At 39.3% G+C, this 21,996-nt stretch overlaps 1 protein-coding gene across 1 annotated transcript in view; it reads right to left on the bottom strand.

The window, feature by feature from the left end:
• nrxn2b (neurexin 2b) overlaps nt 1-21,996 on the bottom strand; it is a 437,176-nt gene that overhangs the window by 277,486 nt on the left and 137,694 nt on the right. The window contains exon 6 of the mRNA XM_028428850.1: nt 2,887-3,048. Coding sequence (XP_028284651.1) covers nt 2,887-3,048 — 162 coding nt within the window. The remainder of the gene's footprint in view (nt 1-2,886; nt 3,049-21,996) is intronic.

Raw genomic sequence — 21,996 nt, 5'->3', positions numbered from 1 at the left:
CTATGAGAATGCAATGTTGGTTTAATGTAGTCCCTCGTTAGCTCTACAGCTTGTTAGTGTTAACGAGGGACCAAATTAAACCAACATTGCATTCTCATAGAAAGGGCTGAGAGCTGTGTCAGACCTGAAGGTGTACTCAAGTCTGACCTATATTATAACCCAGTCTGCGGTGCTAACATTTTGGTGTGGGAAGCCCTAAAACAACAGCTAGCAGCCCACAGAGGGTTCCACGTGGCAGTGTTAATTTTGGCAGCAATTTCGGATTTAGTTTTTATTTTAGTCTTGTGACTAAAATGTCATTTGATTTTAGTCACGTTTTAGTCATCAACATTTTTAAAGTTTTAGTCTAGTTTTAGTCGACTAAATATCAAATAATTTTAGTCGACTAAATCTGCCGTGTATTTAGTCGACTAAAATTCTATGATATATATTTTTCATGAAATATTTAAGGTTTGATTGTGCAATAAAAACAGGCACAGCTTTAACTTGTGTTATTTGAAACAAACATCTCTTTATTTAATTGCTATTACCTTTTCACAAAAGCAGCAGTGAACAGTGAGCTGCTCTCCCTGAATACACTGTTCAGTCATGACCTTCTTCATGAATCCTCCATAACTACAGCAAAACACTTCAGTGACAGCTTAGAAACAGGTCGCATGCTGTAAAACCATCAGCAGCGGGGTCTTCATTTATAGATTTTGTCACGTGTATCTTTGAACGGAAGTTAAGATGACTCGTCTGCAAATGTCGCTTCAGGTTTATTGTTTTTACCGCTGATAGTCGCTCCGCACGGTTTGTAAACCGTCTTGATTGTCTTGAAATTAAACGTGTCTGTGTGTCTGTTCTCCTGTGTTGTGTGACCATGCATGAGTCCGCCTTCTTCCAGCATCGCGGCGCAACGTCCTTACACAGAGAGATCACTTCTGATTGGCTCTCTGCCGCCGTCTCCTGATTCGTCCCTCCCTTTCCACAAACAAAATTTGCTCTGATTGGATCTCGTCTCCATCAATAATTTCGTCTCGTTTTTATTCGTTGACGAAAGTGTCAATCCATTTCGTCTTCGTTTTTGGCACCGTGCGTTAGTTTTTATTTAGTTATCGTCTCGTTTTTATCAGCAAAAAAAGGTTGTTAACGAAAACTATGACGAAAATGATTCGTCAACAAAATTAACACTGCCACGTGGTGGCGACTGTGACATTATACAGTCGCCAAGTGGATACTTGGGGCACCCATCAAGGATCAATCACCGACAAAGCACCTATGCAAACACAGTGGGTGTGTTTAAAGGTGAAAAGTAAATAGTAATAATTTCACAAGAAAAATATCTTTTTAAGATTCCACACTTGACTACACAGACTTCTGACATGTTTTTCAGTGTGGACCCAAACATCAACTGCTAAATGAAAAATGCAGCCTTTGGCAGAAGGTCAAACATGACTGTCTGATATCTACAGTAACACTACTTCTCACCGGGATTAGGCTTGGTTCCTGCTTATCACCTTTGCCATATCTTTTAATTTATATTCCTTTCCCATCTTTAAAAAAAAAAAAAAAAAAAAAAAAGAAGTACAAAAAATGAATTTCCGGCACTAAATATATATTGAAACTGCATTTTTTTCTCTGTGCACTTTTGCCCTAGCATACTTTCCCTTTGAGAGATTGCACAATGTACCCGACAGTTTAAAACTACCAGCTCTCAAACCATCTGCTCAAAATTTCCATTTCTAGAACTTTGATAACATCATTTCTTCGCTTTCACCTCTATTTGTTGCTGTTAGTTTCCACCAGTGTCTTTTTTCTCCAGCATTCACAACCCCTCCCCTTCCCATGCAACGCCTGTACATTCACTGTAAACCCAGCCCTGTCTTGATGAGAGAGATGATAGTTAAATGCCTTAGGAAGTTTAGGAGCCACCAGGGATCCTTCAGATAGCAACCCAAATAATGAAAATGTAATTCTACAGGCATAATTAAGTTGGAGATAGGGTGATTACTATGCGATCCATTAAAAGTGATGGCAAAAGTAATTACTTATTCAATCAGTGTGGTTTTATGAGGAAATGCGAAGGCACCATGTTGCGTCGCCTCTATACAAGTCATTACATTTACAAGGGCATAATACTTTAAGCCGTGATTGGTCCTCTAGACAGCTTGTTCAGCCATGAATTAAATCCTGCGTGGAAATAAAAATCACTTTTGTCAAAGTTGAGTTGTAATAAAGTCTTTATAAGGGAAGTGTACCCAGGACTATTGTGGATGTGAAAATACACACACTGTGTTTGGTGTGTTGAGAGAAGAAGGAGGAAGCAGCACATCAACACTTGAAACACGGATTCTGTATGTCTGACACCTCCTACCACCACATATGGAAGTTATATCAGCGCAGACTGTTGATTCTTAGGAGGCGGTGTCAGTCAACACAAATGTGTTGTGCATGTGCATGTGTGAAGATGGTGCTACAGCAAAATCAAACTTACACTTTGTTTGCTCTCACTGTTACTGTGATGGATGTACAAAGGCTGTTATTGTTACATAATATAGAAAAGTTTTACCAAATGTCAGGAGTTTGTGCTGCAGTGGAAGTAGGGACCCATAACCTGACTTTTGTGATGGTTTGTTACACAGAAACATCTGAGTGTTCACCCTAACAACCCCAGGTGATTAATGGAACCATCTGTCAGTCATTGTCTGTCACATCCTACCTCCAGATCAGATCAACTATCCATCAAAGAGCAAACACGACAAGCTACTGAGGCCCTTTTATGGTAGCAACTGCTATTAGCATGTCAAGTAGATGATTTTGGGAAATATGTGAATACAAGGAACCAATCCCAAAAGCCACTAACAACTACAAAAGTGTTTACAAAAATGACAAAAAGCCACTCACATCTTTCAGGCAGCCCATGAAGTTGTTGCTGACTGGTGATCCGGGCAGGTCTGCAGTGTTGGGGCTCCCTCCAATGTAGAAGAAGTCATCAGAGCCCAACATGGTGTAATCCTCCTGGGTATAACCAGTGGTGGTCAAAATACCATCAACTGAGATGGTCACCTGGTATAGGCATGGCCCAAAAGAGACAGAAAAGGACAGAGAGCGAGAGAGCAAGAGCAAGAGAGAGAGAGAGAGAGAGAGAGCAAATAGAGCAAGAACAGATAGAAATAGGAATGATAAAGAGAGAAATTTGAAGAAATGGGAGGAAAAAAACAAGGAATAAACTGGATTAAACACTGGTGGTAGGTGGGGTTGTCCCCTAAATTGTATCGCTTGGTTGGTTGTTTGGTGTGCCAGTCAGACTGAAGGCTTTCACTGTGGAGTGCAGGTGCTAAATAGAATGACGCTGTGTATATAGACGAGCAGTCTTATTTCAGCTTTAAGTGTCCCTAAAGGTCATTTTATTGTCCAAATAAGTACTAAGCAGCTACGCTTTTGTAGACTTACCATTACCAAACACCTATTTAAATCTACATGTAACACTGCACCATGCTTTCCTCGTCATTGGCAGAGCTATTCTGTAACATTCCTTTGCTGTAGCAGCATCACCCAAAGACGTATCTGTAAAAATAACTCCCTTTTCAATATTTAATTGCCTCAAGTCTCATGTTTTGTACAAGGTTAAACATTTGCTGCACATTGTTTGATTGCTGACAGCAGAAAGTGTCAGGTGGAATAAAGAATCAAACACACAGCCACAAGGTGTTAGTATCAGACAGCAGAGATTGAAGTGTAAGCACAGGATTTAATGTTCTCGCTCTCGCTCTCTTTCTTAAGCTCAAGTGATATCTTAGTTATACTCTTCAATTACTAGAATACGAGTAACCACATGAACTTTTATCTAAAATTACAGCAGCATATGCAAAAACTACTCTTGTACTCGTGTAACACAAAACCTCAAAAGGTGAGGCAAAGCTTTTTTAAATGTTACACCGGGCCGTTCCTTGTCAGATCAAAGAATACCTGAAGAGTGAATAAAAATGAGACATGATATATTCTCAACTGAAATTAAAATTCATCTCTCCTTGTCTCAGATAATCCAGGAGTTATCATGAATAAAGCCCCTTGTCTTTTTACATTAAACTCATTACAATGCAGCAAATTGCAGTACTTGAGAAAATGCAAATACGTATAATTTGGCTGATTGTGTAACATGATGTCTGTATTTACGATCAGTTCTGCAGCCATGCAACTGTACAAACATTGTGCCAAATCGTGTTTGATTCTGAAGAGATCTTTGTAGTCAGTGACCAATTTATTGTCTAATTATCCTAAAAGGGCTGGCCTGGGTGGAAGTGAAGCACTGTGTCTCTGATTCAACATCTGTTATTCTGCATAAATGCACCAATGCAGCACTGCTGGGAGCCACGTACACAACCATCTGCTTTTCATTACCTGTGCATACTAAAAAGTGATTCTACCAATGGATGCATTTTAGGTCCAACGTCACCTGTTGGCTATTAGAGGCAGGCTTTGCATATGGCAGTACATCTTTCTGTCATGTTGGCTCTGAAGGACTTTGTTTCATTACCCAAAAGTGCTGAATTCAATCTAGAAAAACAGCAGTGATCATCAATAAATAAAATTTTAATTCAATGTGAGCTACTGGTTCACCCTAAAGCAATGAGAGGAAAAGAACCTTAGCAACTGCACTCCACAGATCTGTTGCCCCAGCTTAATTCTCATCTTCTATTTTCCTTGATTTTTTTTTTTTCTGTTTTTGTTTTTCTTCTGTTTTTCCCGTACTTCCCTTCTTAACAGGGCAACTCATTTTTATGTCTGCTGTTGCTTCTTGGTGAGAAAGATACTGGCCAGGCGTATCTGGCATAAAGAATCTGCAGTTGACAGCGCTGGCACTGTATGTTGGGGGAGGGATGGGAGTGGAGGGGGTGGGGGGGGGTAATCTTTGGAGATCTCAGATGGGGCTTTCAGCAGGGCCACGTTGCTTGTTCCTTAGTCCCGAGAGAGACCTTAGGGGCTAAAGGAAAAATGTTGTTTGTTCGGGGAAAACTGTGTTGTATTTGATTTTACTGACTTGAGATGAGCAGTCTACCGGTGCCATTACCTGTTCTCATTATAATGGGTACATCTTCAAGGCTACACATACTGATTGGGATCATGAAGGACTAGCATTGAATAGCTGCCAGACACCTATGAAGTTTCCAGCTAAGAGGGAAAATGAACGATTTTTAGATCTGCTTCTTCTTTCTCTTGCCCTCTCCGTCATCTGTGATTAAACCACTTAAAAGGTTCATCACAGCCTTTAATCCATGCAGTTTATTAAACATTGCCTGGGGGCACTCATATTCTATTCGGTGTGAAGATGTTGGACCTAAACAGCAGTAAAATCCCCGCAGAGACCATGTGTCAAAATCCCAAAATAAGAACATGAACAATTGCTGTGAAAGACATACAAAACAAAACAAATATCCAAGTGTTTCCTCAGCGGTAACTTTGTAATTTGCTCCAACCAGACTGCACATTCATCCCATTGACAAGATTACAAGCCCTTGCATCACTGGCTGTAGGAGAGAAAGGGTGATGATATCACAGGTTGCTGGTTGAAATACCCGGGGTACTTTCTCATCTCAAATCGCTTGCTGTATAATGTAGACAGAATGTTTTTTTAAATGAATACCAAAGAGCAAAATGTTGGGATTCTGGCTGCTTTGTGTGCTGCGGACATGACGGAATTAGCTTCCTTTGCCAATCCTCTATAATTAAGTGTAATAATAGCTCACAGGTAAAATTACTGGTTGCTGAAATCTCAGTTCGGGTCATTACATGATATTTGGCCTTTTCTGTGTTTCACTGACACAGAGCATTTAAAGTAATTGAAGAGCAGCGCTCAGAGAGAACATGAAAGATCAACACTGTCATGGCAAACTACAATTACTGGATGCCTGATGTAGTTTGATCTGTTAAAAATAAAATGGTGTTTTTGTTACTCATATTCTTTGTACTGTATTAAAACAACTGTTGCAGACCTGCGTACATACGGCGGCTTTGCCTAAAAATATCGAAAAATAATTGTGTGATCACAGTTTTTCTTGAAACAATGCTTAGTGCGACGATCAAAGAACAAACCTCTGATTTACAATTGGCTAATTAACACATTTTTTACATTTTTAGCACTATTCTAGTGCTTTTTTTTGTTTTTTTTTTCAGTTTGATCTTGATCCTACTGGTAGTCCTGTTCCTCTTTCGACAAACAAGCCTCTAAAAGACATCACAAAAACAGTTTAACTGGAAAACACAAGTAAGACTAAATTCAAAAGCACAGCTGCTGCCATTATTAGATTTAAGTTGTTACCCAGCTGGTCTTTAAATAAGTCTTTAGGCATGTTGCACACAGAAACTAAACAGACCATACTGATCTGTGCTCCAGTTAACATAAAAAGCACACGAGGAGTGTTTACTGTGAAGGGACTGGCAGAGCGCTGCAGTCTCCATTTTTAGCCATTCACACGGTGCTGAACTTGATTCCTATGTGCTCGAGGATTCCTTCTTTTATAGGATCCTCAATATTTTCAGTCTTTCTCACTTATGTGGTTGTTCCTGATAAACAGAGCTTTGGCAATGCCATCACTTATGTAAGGCGAACTACAACTGCTCTCTACAGATTCCTGCAGTGTGCTCAGTTGAGCGTGTCACCAGCTCATCTCACTCCATGACTACAGGCTGCTAGGGCTCCATAAAATGGATGCAAATCTCATGAAGTAAACATGATTCAAACTGTGTTGGCTATTACACCGAAAACAGCGGTTTAGTTTGTTTTAATAACTATATAGAGATGCCTGCATTATCTATCTGCAAGATTTTGGTACAAGATGAGAAAGAAATGTCACATTTGTCAAGCCATTATAAACATAGCTGCCATTTTAATGCTATGTAAAATTATCCAATCATAGATGCCATCGCTCATCTGCAACTCTCTTATTATGTATCAAGTTCCTAGTCAAGAAAACGTGGCATTGCCTAGAAGCTGTTGTCTGATATCTCACAACAATGCTACCCATGAAGACATGACTTGTTTCAATGTTTTAACCAAAAGGCAGCATCTGACTGACAGAATCCACTTGGCCAGTGCATTTGGAAACACCTTGAGGTCAGAAAATTCAGCCATCTAAAGTACAGCAATCTTTGAAACACTGACTGTCGCCACCAGAGACAAAGTCATCAGACAATATCTGCTGAATTCTCGGGCTGAAACCTAGAATTGATAAGACTAGCCAGATTCTCCACAGAGAAAAACTGTGTTTTTATTTTAGTGAGCTCAAAATGTCAATCATGTGCACTTGTAGATGTATTTGGCAAACTTGAACACCATCCCTCGCATACCTGGGTGCCCACGGCTCATCCACCGTCTATTGATCTGTCTGGTAGCAACTTATGTGCTGACTAGGGTGAAATAAAAAAAAAAAAAGGTACACACAGACAGCAATACAAAACCACAGCTGCCACCTAAATGAAGAGGTGCAGAAATCAACCTGGCTGATACTGAGGCTGGGCAGACATTCAGGTAAAAAAATGAATTTTACACTTTTTATTTTGTATTTGAAGGTAACTCCTGCCAGGCCTTCAGCACATACTGTACAACTGGAAATTGCATAGAATGAGTCACTCACGGTCGTTTCTTTTCAACAGAACAGCTATTACCACTGGCTAGTGTTTTGAGCATCCTGTCTTCATGTCATGGGTTTGACAGAAATTTCATACACAGCACAATTTAATTTAGTCTGGACACTCTCCAGCGCCCTAACTCTTTAACATCATAATCCATGCAGGGGAAGCAGCACGCTTACCTTGAAAATGCATCACTTACCCTTGTTGGCATTACATCTGATTACTGTCAAAGATCATTCGCAAGGAGAAACAGAGTATTATCTTTCAGAGTTAATACAATACATCATGCATTTATAGGCCCACACACGTCCCCACCTGAGGACAGGTCAAAGGAAAGTTGCTTTAGAGAGGAGAAAGAGTGGGTTCCCGTCCAGCATCGGACTTTGATAGGTGTCTGGCAGCTTGTCAAAATGTCTTAACTGGGCGCACATTATGTAAAGAGATGGCCTTGTCTTAAGCCTCAGAGCGACGCTATGTACTTAGGTTAGTAAAGGCAAGGGAGAGGGATGGGAAGCTTGGGGCAAGTGCCACTTTTTGGGGGGAAGAAGATTAGGGAGAGATACAGGGGAGGAAGTTCTTTAGCTGTATGCCGAAAAGAGTCAAAGGGGTTGGAGGGTGAACGAAATCGGTTAGTAATTTTGTAAGTAAGGGAAAGTCAGACACAAAAATGGTTGTTAGTACAGTTACAACAAAGGCTTGATTCAAACAGTAGATTAGTAACACTGTTTTAGTAAATTTAGTCAAAGTGGTAAGAGAATGTGAGGATTCTTTAAAAGTCCTCTGCAATTTGATTGCTCAAACCAGATCCAGATTTGGACTGAATGTGTTATTTCATGTGACAAGGGTTTGTTTTAGTTAAGAAGGAACAAAATGAATCCATCCAAGCTAACAAGGTGACACACAAGCCATGCACTTGAACAAAAGGATGACATAAGTAATGGACAGGGTGGTAGGAGAATTCCATTAGATATAACACAAACAAATCACTATTAAAGAAAATAAATAAATAAAACAGTCTGGCAAGATGCAGCAAAAATGGGGGGGTGTACATTTAATCGCAGGGCACCAAAACACCAGACAAATGGAAAAAAGGAAGAAAGCTTTCAAATGTTTTTTTTTTTTTTTTTTCTTTTTGTTTTGGACAAAAAGGCAACACAAAAACCCATCTAGTCACGTGTACAACAGATTGACACGTGCTGGGCTAGAGCAGCATTTACACCCTGCGCGGATGTCGATGTGAGGACATTCTAGCCACAGAAACATGCAAACAGGATGCAGGTATACAACCACTGGATACTGTCAGTTTGGAGGTGGAAGAGGGAGAAGATGTCTCGACAATCACAGATGAAATCAATGGAAATGAGAGGGTTTTTTAAAGAATGGGAAAAATTTAGAGGGGAGGAAAGATACTCCTGTTCTGGTGAATAGAGCAATTAGTATTCCGAAAGTGGGACATGTCATATCATCACTGTCCTCCACACCCACACACACCCACACACCCACACACACACCCACACACACACACTGTACTCAGACATGATTGGAGTTCTCATTATGCCTCTGCTGCAGCATTTCAGATGCAAGCTCAAAATTGCTTTATCACTTTTGTCAAATTTGAGCCAAGACTGAGTGAATCACTATAAAAAAAACAGCAGCTTTCTGCACATAACACTTTTTTAACACACTTTTTTTTCTTTTCCAACTCGTGTGTTATGATGGATTGGCCAGCATCATCACTAGGAGCATCAATTCTCTATTCACCAGAAAATGAAAATCTGTTTCCCCCTCTTTACTTTTTCCTTCATTTTTTGTTGGAGAAAGATAAGGTGTGAGGTCATTATTCATTTTAGTAAGTTAATTTTGAGGTTCAACTTATATAAGTAAAATAAAATAAAAGTTAAAATAAAGAGATAAAAAAGAAAACCAAGAAGGTGTGGCTAACATGTCTTATGGCCATTTTGATTATATATAGGACAACAGATATATGTATGTATATACGTTAGCCATGATATATACATATACATATATTCTCAATGCAATCTCTATATAAAAAATACAAAACAAAATAAAAGATTTGAAAAGAGTCTCTTCATGCAAGGGTTGAGGCCAGTAAAGTACAAGAAATATAAGTTTGTGTTAGTGTTAATGAGGGGTCGATTGCACACAGAGCAGATTTTCCCAGGCAGTTCTCTTCATAGTCTGCATCAATGGGCAGACCATTTCTTTTATTGATTGGAACAGTCCAGTGAAAGCAAGTAAGACAGACCACAACTACCCACCAGTGCACACAGTCAACACTATCGTGCATACAGTCTCTTAAAATGAGACTCAAATAAGGTGTTAGTGAGTCAGTCATGAATATTTTGAAAAACTACATGTGGCTTGCAGGTTAATAAATGTGTAATTGCTGTCTTATTTTTCAAAGTGACCTTTCATCTTTACCCTTACTTTGATTACTACTGCAACATTAATGCGCATTATTAAATGTGCACATGTGTGTGTGTGTGTAAGAGAGGGAGTGAGTTCAGGTGCAGGTCTGAAAATGGACTCATCTTGATCATAAATCAGCAAAAGGCCACTAATGGGATCAAGCCCTCATTTAAGGCCTACTTTACAGCAAGGGCTTTGACCACTAAATCAAGAGCTGTAAATACTCTTCATGACTTCATAAACCGCAGGCTGGCGAGCCTAGATTGCAGTTAGCTTCATAACAGGCTGAATGGTGCAACATAACAACAAGGTGTTGTTCTTCTCGTGTTCTTTTAAAACTCTTTAAACTTCCCTTCACTGGAATGCTATAAAGGACTATTCATCTGCTGGGAAATCTGCACTGTACGCTCGTTTCATAGGGTTCTTCTTAAAATAAATAAATAAATTCAAATAAAATAAAATAAATAAGGGATCTGGAAGTAAGAAAAAGGTATCTCCTTTATTGAGAAAATCTAATGAACTATGATTCTTTATTTCTTCATAAGGAAGTTTAAGAAAAACGGCAAAATAAAAAGAGACAAAAAATAAAAACAAAACAAAACAAAAAAAACATAAATTTATATTATTTCTCTATCTTTTTGGGCAGACCTCGTCTTGTCAGAAAAGGGAAACTGGATGGTAATAAAAAGCAGTAACATATATATATATACAGAGAGAGAGGGCTAAAAGAAAAACAGAAAGGTGGAGTTTTTCAGCTACCTTGAAATTGATGGAGGATTGTACTTTCAGTAAAGCAAACAGAATATAGAGAGGTAACGGAAAACCCAGGGCAAACCAAAGTGTAAGACAATTAGAATGATATCTACCATATAATGCAGTTTGTTTACCATAGCGTGTCCAATGCCTGCGTGCTTCAGGAGAAAACAGGGGGGAGGAGAAAGAAAAAAATAATGACAAACCTTAAAAAACGCAAGAAAACACACCTCTACCCCAAAAAAGAGGGAAAGAAAAAAATGTGCCCTTTGCAAAAGCAGCTTCTTCTTCTATCAAAAAATAAAAAAAACGTTCTAATAATAAAATAATTTAAAATAATATTTTCCTATACTTTATGTAGTAAAACATCCAAATAAAGAAATAAAGAAAGTAATTGTAAGCAATTATTTGTTTTAAAGGGTTATCTTTAAAATAAAATCATAAAAAGGGAATAAAAGGATAACAGTACATTTGTTAGTATGTAAGTAGCAAGTTAATAAGAGAAAACAACAGATGGTTCACATTCCGTGAATGACACAGTGTTAGTTGTTGAAATCATAAAAGGTAAGGGAAAAGAAAATTCACCAATGAACAGAATTAAGTTGGAAGAATTCTGAAGCTTGTTAGTAAGAGAGACAAAAGTTAGCAAATCAACTTCCACAGAGGGGATTTGGGCAGCTTTGATGGGGGTGATTGTTTGGAAAGGGGAAGGAAGTAAGGGAAAGTACATCAGTATTAGTATTGTCTCTCACAGACTCATCTGATCAGCGAGCTCTCTGCCAGTATAGGGCCTAGTTCATTTCAAAGTGATTACTGGGCGTGGCCAATCGTTTGCGATGACTTAAAGCATTTTTTAGTTTTATTTATTATATGCAAAATGTCCCCAGGTAGTCAATAAGGGACAACTGTAATGCATGAAAGAGAGAACAAAAGAAAAAGGAAATTGTTGTATTGTACAAATTAGAGGGGAGTGTGAAATCATCTGCGGCACAAACAGAATTCATTTAGTTTACTCTGGAGAATAAGAAAAGGCTGCAGGATCAAGAAAGGTAGAAATAGTGACAGATGGATTTTATTAATGGTCCTGGTTCTGCATCATCCTGGGAGAGAGAGAAATGTTTATTTAATCATTTCCAGCATAAGAGTCTGCTGTCCCTATGGAGAGGAAAACATGGAAAATTGAACATGAAGTGTAAATAAATGATTTTAGATTCAAATAGCCATTGTTGCATGGTTCTTGTAGGGCCACTTCTACCTACTTGATTTTGAGGAGTGATAATGGGGAAGTAACCCAGATTATGGCCACAGAGATGGATCTGAACAGGTATTGTGACCATAAGAGTGTCATGAATGGGTGTTTGAACATGAAAAAATATAAAGGTACACTGTCTGACAAACTAAACTTTTAATGTTGATGAATTTCTGCTTTGAATAGTCCTGCAGCACTATGATTGGTTCTTTGGCTCCAATTACAACTCATGTATGAACTAAACCGGTTCTGTTTGTCAAAAACCCATGTATGGGGTTAATGGTAGGGGTTAATCAACTATCAAGTAGTTTTCCTCAAGTCAGAAATCATCAATCTGGATATGAAAGTTGAAATGGCACCCTGCTATGGCAGCTAGTGTCAGACACAGTATTCTGACTGCAGGCTGTCAGGCTGATTTTACACCGAAGTTTACAGTGTTAGATATGAAGCAATAAATAAAAAGCAATGTGAGGCTTTAAAGATATATGTATTACTCCTATGCCTTTATTGGTCTGTCCTGTATTATGTACTGTACAGTGGATGTGCTTGTGTGTGGGAAGGATTACTATGTCTTTTGTGCCATCTGTGTGGGAGCTGAAAGTGGTGACCATAAACAAAGTCCAACCCATGAGGCTAACTGGCAAATTTGAGGCTTCATATACACCCACTCGTTGATCTGGGTTCACAGTATAGTGCTGTCACCAGTAACCCACTTTGTTTAATGACTCCTCTTAATCCATTAATTAGGTAAAAAAGACTCAGCAGTGGGAGTGGATTTGCATATTGGCACAACAATGCAGTACCATGTTTTGCTAAACAACAGCTGATACATCAAAGAATGGATGTGATAGTAAGCCTGTAACACTGGAAGATTTATTCATTTGGACAAATGCACCTTCACGAAAGTGACAATGACTGTTGGATCACCAAAACCCATTTAGAAATTATAAGTGAGGCAGCAATGGAAACAAAATTAGACATTATTAAATGCAGCATTTGGAATTCTGACAGTTTTAGATCCCTCGCCAGCTCTTGATGTCTGGATTCTGAACTTATCTCTCTGAACTATCAGTTCTTTTGACAGAGCCATGAAAAGCTTGTGAAAAATCCATTCTTTAAAAACTGCTGAGAATCTCTGAAAAGACAAAAAAATGAATAAACGGAGAGAAAATTAAAAGAAGAGATCACATTGAAACTAAGTAGCCTACTATATAATGTTATGTCCTGTTTTGTTCAATGCTTTCATCACTGGGTTCTATGTACAGTAATAGATTTGGTAACTCATTCAGCTTAGTAGCAGGCTTTTCTGGCCTCTCATCTCATAAGTAGCATAATGACTCAACCCTTCACTTTAATAGAAAGACCATATTGGAAGTTGAACTGGGGTCATGGTGTGAAGAATAAAAAGTAGAAAGAACAAAATGCCAGACTTTAAGTGATGTGTGAAAGTATGTGTAGAAGATCTAGAGGCATGCTATTGTACAAGTCAGACTTCTTACTGCAGGCTTAAGAACTGTAAGTACTGCTGAAGCAGTGCTGCATTGTCAAGATCAATCGTGCAGAAAATTAAACTTTTGTTCTACTTTTTTCTCTTAACAACAGACAGAATAGTCCGAAAACTAGTTAGTTTAAAGGGTTTCTGTCATTATTTCCCCAACTTGTGGAACATCAAGAGGTTCGAGTGAAGCGGGATACTAGAAGAATTCAGAACATATTCGTCAAGGGAAAACTATATGACATGACTCTACTGTTATCTAGTTCAGAAAACATCTTTAGTGTCAATTTCTGTTGCTGAGCAGGGTAAGGTGCTAATAGTATTGAAGAAATACAATAGCCTGATGAAAGTGTTTTCAGTGTATTTTTTCCAATTGTTTTTAATGAGGTAAGAGTGAAAGTTTATCCCCATTTTTTACATGAAAGGTAGTCCAATAGAATTCAATTAAGTCTTGAGCACCAGGAGTTGATGCCATGAATATAGGCAGCCAGTCATATGTGGATAGAGCAGGACTACACCAAAGTGCCGTTAGGGTGCCTAACCCTAGCCAGGTAATGGGCGAAAACCCCCCAAAAACCTGACTAAACACACATGATTAATCCCTGGCACTGTCACTATGAATGAACTGCGAACAGCTCGGCTCGCCATTTTGTGTACTGCTAATTCCATTCTCTAACAGTAATGTTCTCTTCCATACACCTTATTGCCTCAAGCCCAACATGCCTGAAGCTCCTGCTGTGACAGCCTTTCACCCTCTGTGTAATTGACCCACCAGGGAAAACAAGGGCTGCAAATGCTGATGGAGGATAAAGCTGGCAGTCATGTAAACAAACACAGGCCCAGACGAACAACTTTGTGTTGCATCAGTCTCAAAGCCCGCCCCTGGGCTGAGAAATCTTCCTGTATGAAATGTTGCGAGTGGTAGTTGTAGGGAAAATGTTGGAAGGTGCTAATACAGTGATTATATGTAGCTGTGCTTTTCAAAGAGGAAACAGTTGGTGTGGCTCTGTCAATATGTGCAGAGGACCTGCAGGATGCCAGCAAGAGTTCGCCAAGATGTAAAATGATGTTTTGTTGCTGATCTTTTACACACTCATCATGGTGGCTATTACTGAACTGTGGCCACCAGCGAATAAGCTGAATAAATATTTAATGACAAAGCTGTGAAAATGATCAATGGGTGGTGCAGTGGAGCCAAGATTCCTAGCCCAGAAAGATTTATCATTGTAACTGAGAAAGTTCTCAGACTGATGGCCATTCTCCTACAAATTTCCAATTGGAGCCCTTTAAAATATGAAATACAAGTAATATTGTGGTATACTTGTGTAGGTGCGGAGACAATAGGTGCTATTGGCCAACAAGTGAAGATTTTAATGTGAATTAATTATTAGTGACACATACAAAGGTAGGTGGATACATTCCTGTGCCAATATGAGTGTGGTCATTCATATTATACACAGTTATGTGCCTGGCTGAGTATTTATGCATGTGTGCTGTATCAGGCTGTCCTTAGTAACACAGACACTCTGTGGGTGACCCTGTCAGATGGCGTGCAGCTGGGCTTCAATTCAAAATAGCTCTTTCAGGTACATTTGGTTCTGCATTCATTCCAATCATCTAGCATTCAGTCTAGTCTGCCTCTCTCCAAGTCTGGCTCCAAGTAATGGAAACTGGCAGACAGGCTTCAGGTGCAAATATAAATGTCACTGCAATTACAGCAGAAAGAAGTCTGCAAACAAACAGCATGAGGGTGTGTGCTTCTGTATAGTTGTGTGAGTGTGAGAGGGAATGTGTGCTGGAAAATGGCAATACAAAATCATGACTGCTGTGTAGATAGCTTCCCATCATCCTCATCTCTATTTTCCCCATCTCTGCCTCTGCCTTCTCTATAGATTTTATTAGCATCTGACGGGACAAAGTGAGGCAAAGTTCAATGTTAGCCCACACTTCCAGCAGCAAAGTTGTAAGACAAATATTGATATTTGCTTTTTTTTTTTTATAACGCGCAGCTTCTGCTATATTATCAACGCATAGCTCAGCGCTCGAAAACTGATTACATCAATATTCTTCTGAGGAACAAAGGGAATACACTAAATCTTTTCTATAGACAGATGGCTCATCTGACTAAAACAGGCTTTGTAAAGAAGGAATATATAAAAGCTGACTGTGTACAGTATTTATTTCTATCTAGACTTTGTGAGCTATGGCAGCTGAACATGAATATGCATGTTTTATAGTAGCCACAGCTGTTGCTCTCGATTTATATATACGTATATGTGTGTACTTCTAAACTTGTTTAATATAAAAAAAAGTGTTGTAGCCAGGTTGAAGAGAGTCAAGTGCTGTACTGAGGAAATAAGTACACACGGCACACTAAATGAGAGAAACAAATTACAACCAGTAAATTGCAGTTTAAAAAGAAACGTCTGCTCAGGCCCAAAAATGCTGCAGTGGTGCTGCAATGGGATCCTCAGAAGTGACTCTAAAGCAGTGAAGAACAGTAATTTTCCTATTTAGATGCAGGTAGCAGCTAAGTATGCTTACAATTCTCTCATCTTTTTACTTTGGGTTCATTTCACATTTAAATGTGCCAACCCGGCCTGCTCTCCTTATTGTATTCTTCAGTTGTTTGCTCTGCTGACTTGTCCTACCATAATCTCTGTTTCAATCTCTTACCTTTTTCTGTCTCCGTCACATTTTATTACCCATTTCCACCTGTTTGAATGTGCTAATGGCACAGAGATTTGTTATCTGATTATAGGTCTGCGAGGCACCGGGATGAATAAACATCAAAGTGCTGAAGCAGGTAGTGGTAAATGAGGCTGATGAGTGAGTGTGGGAACGGCTGATATGCAAATGCAGTAGAAATGTGATGCCTCACCCCCTGAAATGCACAGAAGCTCTCAGTGTTTAGAATCAAATAGCTGGGCTGGTGCTTTATTATGAAGTGTTTGTAGTTTGGGCAAGGTACAGGCAGAAGCTGGGCTTGATGTGTCAACCTCTGATCAGAGACACATGGGGGAAAAAAAAAAAAAACAAAGATGAAAAAAAAAAAAATCTAAATGCTCATCCTCCCACATATACATGATGAGTGCACCCCACCTCCACTCAGCATGGCTGGAGCACATTAGGAATACTTAAAATGTCATTGGCAATAAACTGAGAAAGGATTACAGGGGTGTTAGCATGTCATTATGTACATCAAACAAATCCACTACCCATGCTTGTCTTGAATAGCAATTCCTGCCATCACCATAAAAGTGTGCTGCATGTGTTGGCAAAGCTGAGCACTCCTAATAGCATTTCAGATTCGGCCAGAGAAGCTACAATTCGGCAATATGCTAAAACACATTATGCTGACCTTATGGAAGTACTAACCTGTGAATGCGACAGTAGAATCATGATTTATTTTATCGGCTGGCTATAACATAGGAAGTAAGCAATCTGGCCCTTCAAACACAACAGTTTCTTGTTACACTTCCTGTTACCATACATCATTTTTTTTTTCAATCAAAAATATCAATGAATAAAAAGGGTTAATATAGGACTGCAGCCAGGGATGATTCACTATCCAACTGCATAGCAGACACCGTTGCTAAGTGACAAATTGCTAGCAAGAATGGGAAGTGAGCAAGTGAAAATGAGAGCAAAAGGGAGGGGAGGATGACCAGGGGAGGAAGTGATTGGCTCTCTCTCAGGAGTTCTGGCTTCCTCTTGGTGGAAGACTTGAATGACAGGGGAGGGAGATGAGGGATGGGTGTATTGGGATGAAGGAAGAGGAGGGGTGGGTAATTGCATCTGATCATGCCTTACAGAAAAGGTTGAAAAACACCCAGAACAAATCAGAGGCAGACAGAAAGAATAAGAAAGAGGTCTGAGTGTCTGCCACCTTATATGAAACAAATGGGGAGATTAATGATTTCCTCTGCATGTCAGTCCTCTTTAACATGGTGACGCCTTCCTGCATGGTGACCCATGACAGCAACTGCATCATTTCAAAATCAAACTTTGTGGTGGGTACAAAGTATGTTGTTTAAACAGACTATTAGCTTAAATTCAAAGAATGAAACTGCAGCAAATCCAGGAGGAGGTTTTCCTCGAAGACATATAGCTATTCAGTTTATGTCAAGCATTTACAGGTATATGGTGTTCTCTCAAGATTCTAGAGATGTGTTTCCCTGAGTAAATAAAATAAATCTGCTTTCTCAAAATATCAGTCTCATTGGCTCTGATCTGGTTCATAGCCTATGAGCAAAACATTTCCAATGTGTTGAACTTGACCCTGACACAGATGAACTGGCTGAACTCCAGGTCGGCAGTTAAACATCATCATTCAGCACTAAGAGAACACGTCTGATCTATTATCCATAATCAAATGGCTGTCGGTCATGTTCTGTGAAAAAGAGATGGGCACAGGACGGGGACAAGAAAAAGCCAGGCAGCAACACACAAGAGGACAGATGACACTGTGGGTGAGAGAGTAAAAGGGAGAACAGGGTGACAGTGATACAAAAAAAAGGAAAAATAGGGTAGTAAAAATGAACGATATTGAGTTCAAAGGTCTCCCTCTCTAGATGGTGGATAAGCTACTGACCCAGTTTTGAGATACAATGGCTGCTGAGTCTTTTGGTTGTAAAGTCACATTGGGGAATTAAAAGAAAGCTTGCCTCTGTTCTTGTGTTCGTATTAAAGAACCCAACTGCTGTCTCTCTCTTCGCCCTCTCATTGTTCAGATACTCCATTTAGTCTAAGATAGTAGCACTGCATTTCATTTCCCACTCTATGCTGTGCACGCATTCATTCTCTCAGTCTCTCACAAACAAAAGTGCAGACATAAAAGCAGACATTTCCTTCCTCCCTTGTCAGTATGTCTCATGTTTCTTCCCTTCCTGTGGGACCCAATGGCCTGCTACACAGGCAGACCAGCTGTTACAATGTAACACTGGCATGACTGTTGTTGTGTATGCTAACATGTAAAGTTAGCTCTCAATGAATACACAGAGGTTATGGTGTTTCTGTATCTTGTCAGTGATCTAAAGAAAGGAGACCGCCAGCATTGTATCATTACATAATACAAACCTTAGAATAGATTTATGTTTATGTTACGTTTAATGGCTGGCAGCAGATGACTACACCACAACCACCAAGTGACACTACATAGATAATAGTTTAGAGTTTAGTTTACAGTGTAATTGTAGTGTAGGATTGGTTTTGCATCTTGCCTATTTGTGCATGTTCACAAATAGGCAACAATTTACAATAAGTGTGTATGGGGATTGAGTCACTTTTGGAGCCAGTGTATTTTAAAAACTGCAGTTCTTCCATTTCTGCAGAGGTTACCAACAAAGTGTAAACATTGTGTTAATTGAACTACAAATAGTAGTAACAGCTCCTAATCACAATTTACTCCTCTTTTTGTTTGTTTAACTGTAAATTCTATAAATACAAATGGTAAAAAAAAAACATAGTGATAAAAGCAATGTGCTGAACGCTGCCTGGTTTTCCAAGATGCTATTGTCTCACTGCTGCAGTGATTTTTAAACCTGGAAGGGAATCTCATGTTCCAAGAAAATTAAGTATTGGAAATGCATCGAACATTACCAGACCTATGCTTATTCTGTTACCATGCAATACATGCAAAGGGATGAATTGGCTTTGAGTTGCTGTAATGACAGCAATGGGCATGAGCAGAATAACAGAGGCGCCAGTGGTTTGTGTTTCTGTCCAAAGGATTTTTAAAAAAAGAATTGTAGCTGATTTTCTCAATGCTTCAACGTATCCCTGGAAGGAATAAAATGGTGTCTTCATCAGTCCATGGACAGATGCCAAGCCCAATGATGTTTCTGTTTAATGAAGACGATTCTTTTATGAACAACCAATATTATTTAGGTAAGTAAATATTGCAAACAAATAAATATCAGCTAATCATCGACAGACATATAGAATCTAATTTCCCCTGAGGGATCAATAAAGTATATTTATATCTATATCTATATCTATATATGTCTATCTATATCAGATAAAAGAAGGACTGTCTGTCCTTAAGTGTCATCCAAGAAAGGTCTGTAGGTGTTGCTTAAAGCTTCCTCTGAGACCCTTCCTCAGTACTCAGAGCAGAAATAAACACATCGAAATGGCCTTCATGATGGCAGCTCGTAACAATTTCTGTGGGAACGGCAAAGTGAGGAACAATCAGTTAAGAAAATGGCATGTTCCCATTGTGTCTGCAAGGCTTCTGGGAAAATCAAAGTGGGATTTAAAAAGATCTGAAAATCAATACTCCATCAACATACAGTGCACAAGACTACAAGCATTTTTTATTTAAACTGCACATTGTGCATGCATTAAAAGAAAGCTTGATGCATTCTGACGAGTGTGTCATTGCATGCTTCATATTTGACCCATTTTCAAAATGTGCTCCTTTTTTAGGACTACGCATAAATGTATCATTTTCCAGGACACTGTGACAGACATCTTTGCCTTTGGCCTCCTTTTTTTTCTGCAGCGAGTTCAGTCTGTGTGTAATCCCACAGGAGAGAATAGCCATGAGTGCTAAGTCTACAAAATGTCCATAATGTCAGGAAGGGCAGGGGGGTGTGGGGGGAGGTGAAAGAGGTCCTTGCTCTTTATGCTAACCAGTGTGCACAATGAATGGTGCAGGATGGGTGTGTACTGTGGGCAGAGACTTGCACTGATGAAAGGTCAAGGCAAGTGTGCCTGCCTGCCTATCAAATATACACCACTAGGATTAGCCTACAAACGCACACTCTTTTTGTACTTGTAGTACTACCAGTTCCCAGCAAGGGGAGCTCTGAACCTGTGATCCTTTGTAAGACACAGCAGACCCATTTCTCCACACTCCTCTCCTTCCTCACTTCTCTGTTGGCGGAGAGTCCCTATCACCTCACCTAATTCTGTCTGCTTCATTTTATCCCGCACAAAGCTAACAAATTCATAGGTTTTGTGGAGAAAGACGGCAAATACACACATAGAGGGAGAGGGTAAAAGGAGAGTGAGAGACAGGCTTGCTTGTAAGAGCTCACAGGATTTACTTGTTTTGGAGCTCACTGATGCAGCGGCAGATATGCGTGACGTTGCATGAGCCATTAAGAACAATAGACATAGAATGGATGAGACTTTGGAGACCACTGGGGCTGCATGATAACAGCTAGAATCCTTCGTATAGACTGCTGGCTGTTTTTACAGCTATCACGTTAGCTCCAATGAGCAGCAGAAGACAATAATAATGGTATCAGTGTGGGAGTGCTGTTTACATTTTCATTTGTGTTTCAAGAATTGATGATGTAATTAAAATGTATTTTTAGTCTTTAAAGCCCACTAAATGTGGCATGAGGGGGAGGGAATGCATGTTGATGGACAAATCATGCTAAACAAAATGTGACACAAATTTGCAGCCCTAAAATAATCATGTAGTTCTGCTCAAATTCGTGCAGAGATTTTAATGTCAGTATTCTGCACTGTAAGGCTGTGATTCGAAAACATACAGTGATTGATCTGTGGGGTATCAGTGCAACAGTAAACATAGGGTCAGGGGTGGTCAATGACATCGATAGCTCTCTCCCAGTGTCTGTCTGTGGGGATCATCCAGTGTAAATCTAGAAAGCTCTTTAACACTTAGGTGCCTGTTAAGTCAATTAGAATGATCCTCAAGGGATCTGAGCTGTTGTGTGGGTTAATGGAGATTGCCTGGACAACAGGATATGGGTTTGTGCTGAGTCAGTTGTGACTAAATAGAAAAAGTTGACATTTCTGCTTATGCTAAGCAAAGTTTTTATACACATATACCCATAACTCACAACTCGGCTTTATAGAAATCTGAGAAAGGAGATTTCTCCAATGAATATTTTTCACCACCAAGTGTATTGAGAAATTGGTAAGACTGATGCAGTTTCAAGCATGTGACAGGGATTCTCTTCACTTGCTGTGTAGGTAACAGGTAACACTATATGAGCAGTACTCTTGAAGTATAGATAAGGAGCCATACACTGCACAGTAACAGGGCCTGAGTTTGGGTGTATTTGCATGGCATGGGTTTCACATTTGCCTGATGAACATTACAGTGCAGTTGGTGGTAGGTGGATTGGCTTATGCTGTAAATCTTTAGAACTGTTATCTTCCTAAACTCATTAAGCTAGTATCACTCTGCTGATCACCCATTGCTCTAGAGAATAACATATTTTACTCCAACTGTGTATTTCTCATTTTCTGTGTGTGATCATTTGCCTTTATCCTTGTACAGCTTAGGCTAATAAAACTTTAGCTTCAAAAACCCAATGCGTTATAACCATGTCTAACTTTCCACACTGATATATAATAATATCGTTGAAATATAACAAAAATTGGAGTCTGGTTTGCATGAAATTTCTCCCTATAATTTAACAGCACTTAGTCCACATTAAGGAGCACTTTGCTCTCAGGTTTTTTCTTTTCTTTT

This window comes from Parambassis ranga, chromosome 18 (genome assembly GCF_900634625.1).
Source record: "Parambassis ranga chromosome 18, fParRan2.1, whole genome shotgun sequence".
NCBI lineage: Eukaryota > Metazoa > Chordata > Actinopteri > Ambassidae > Parambassis > Parambassis ranga.
This window is presented reverse-complemented; position numbering and strand designations above follow the sequence as displayed.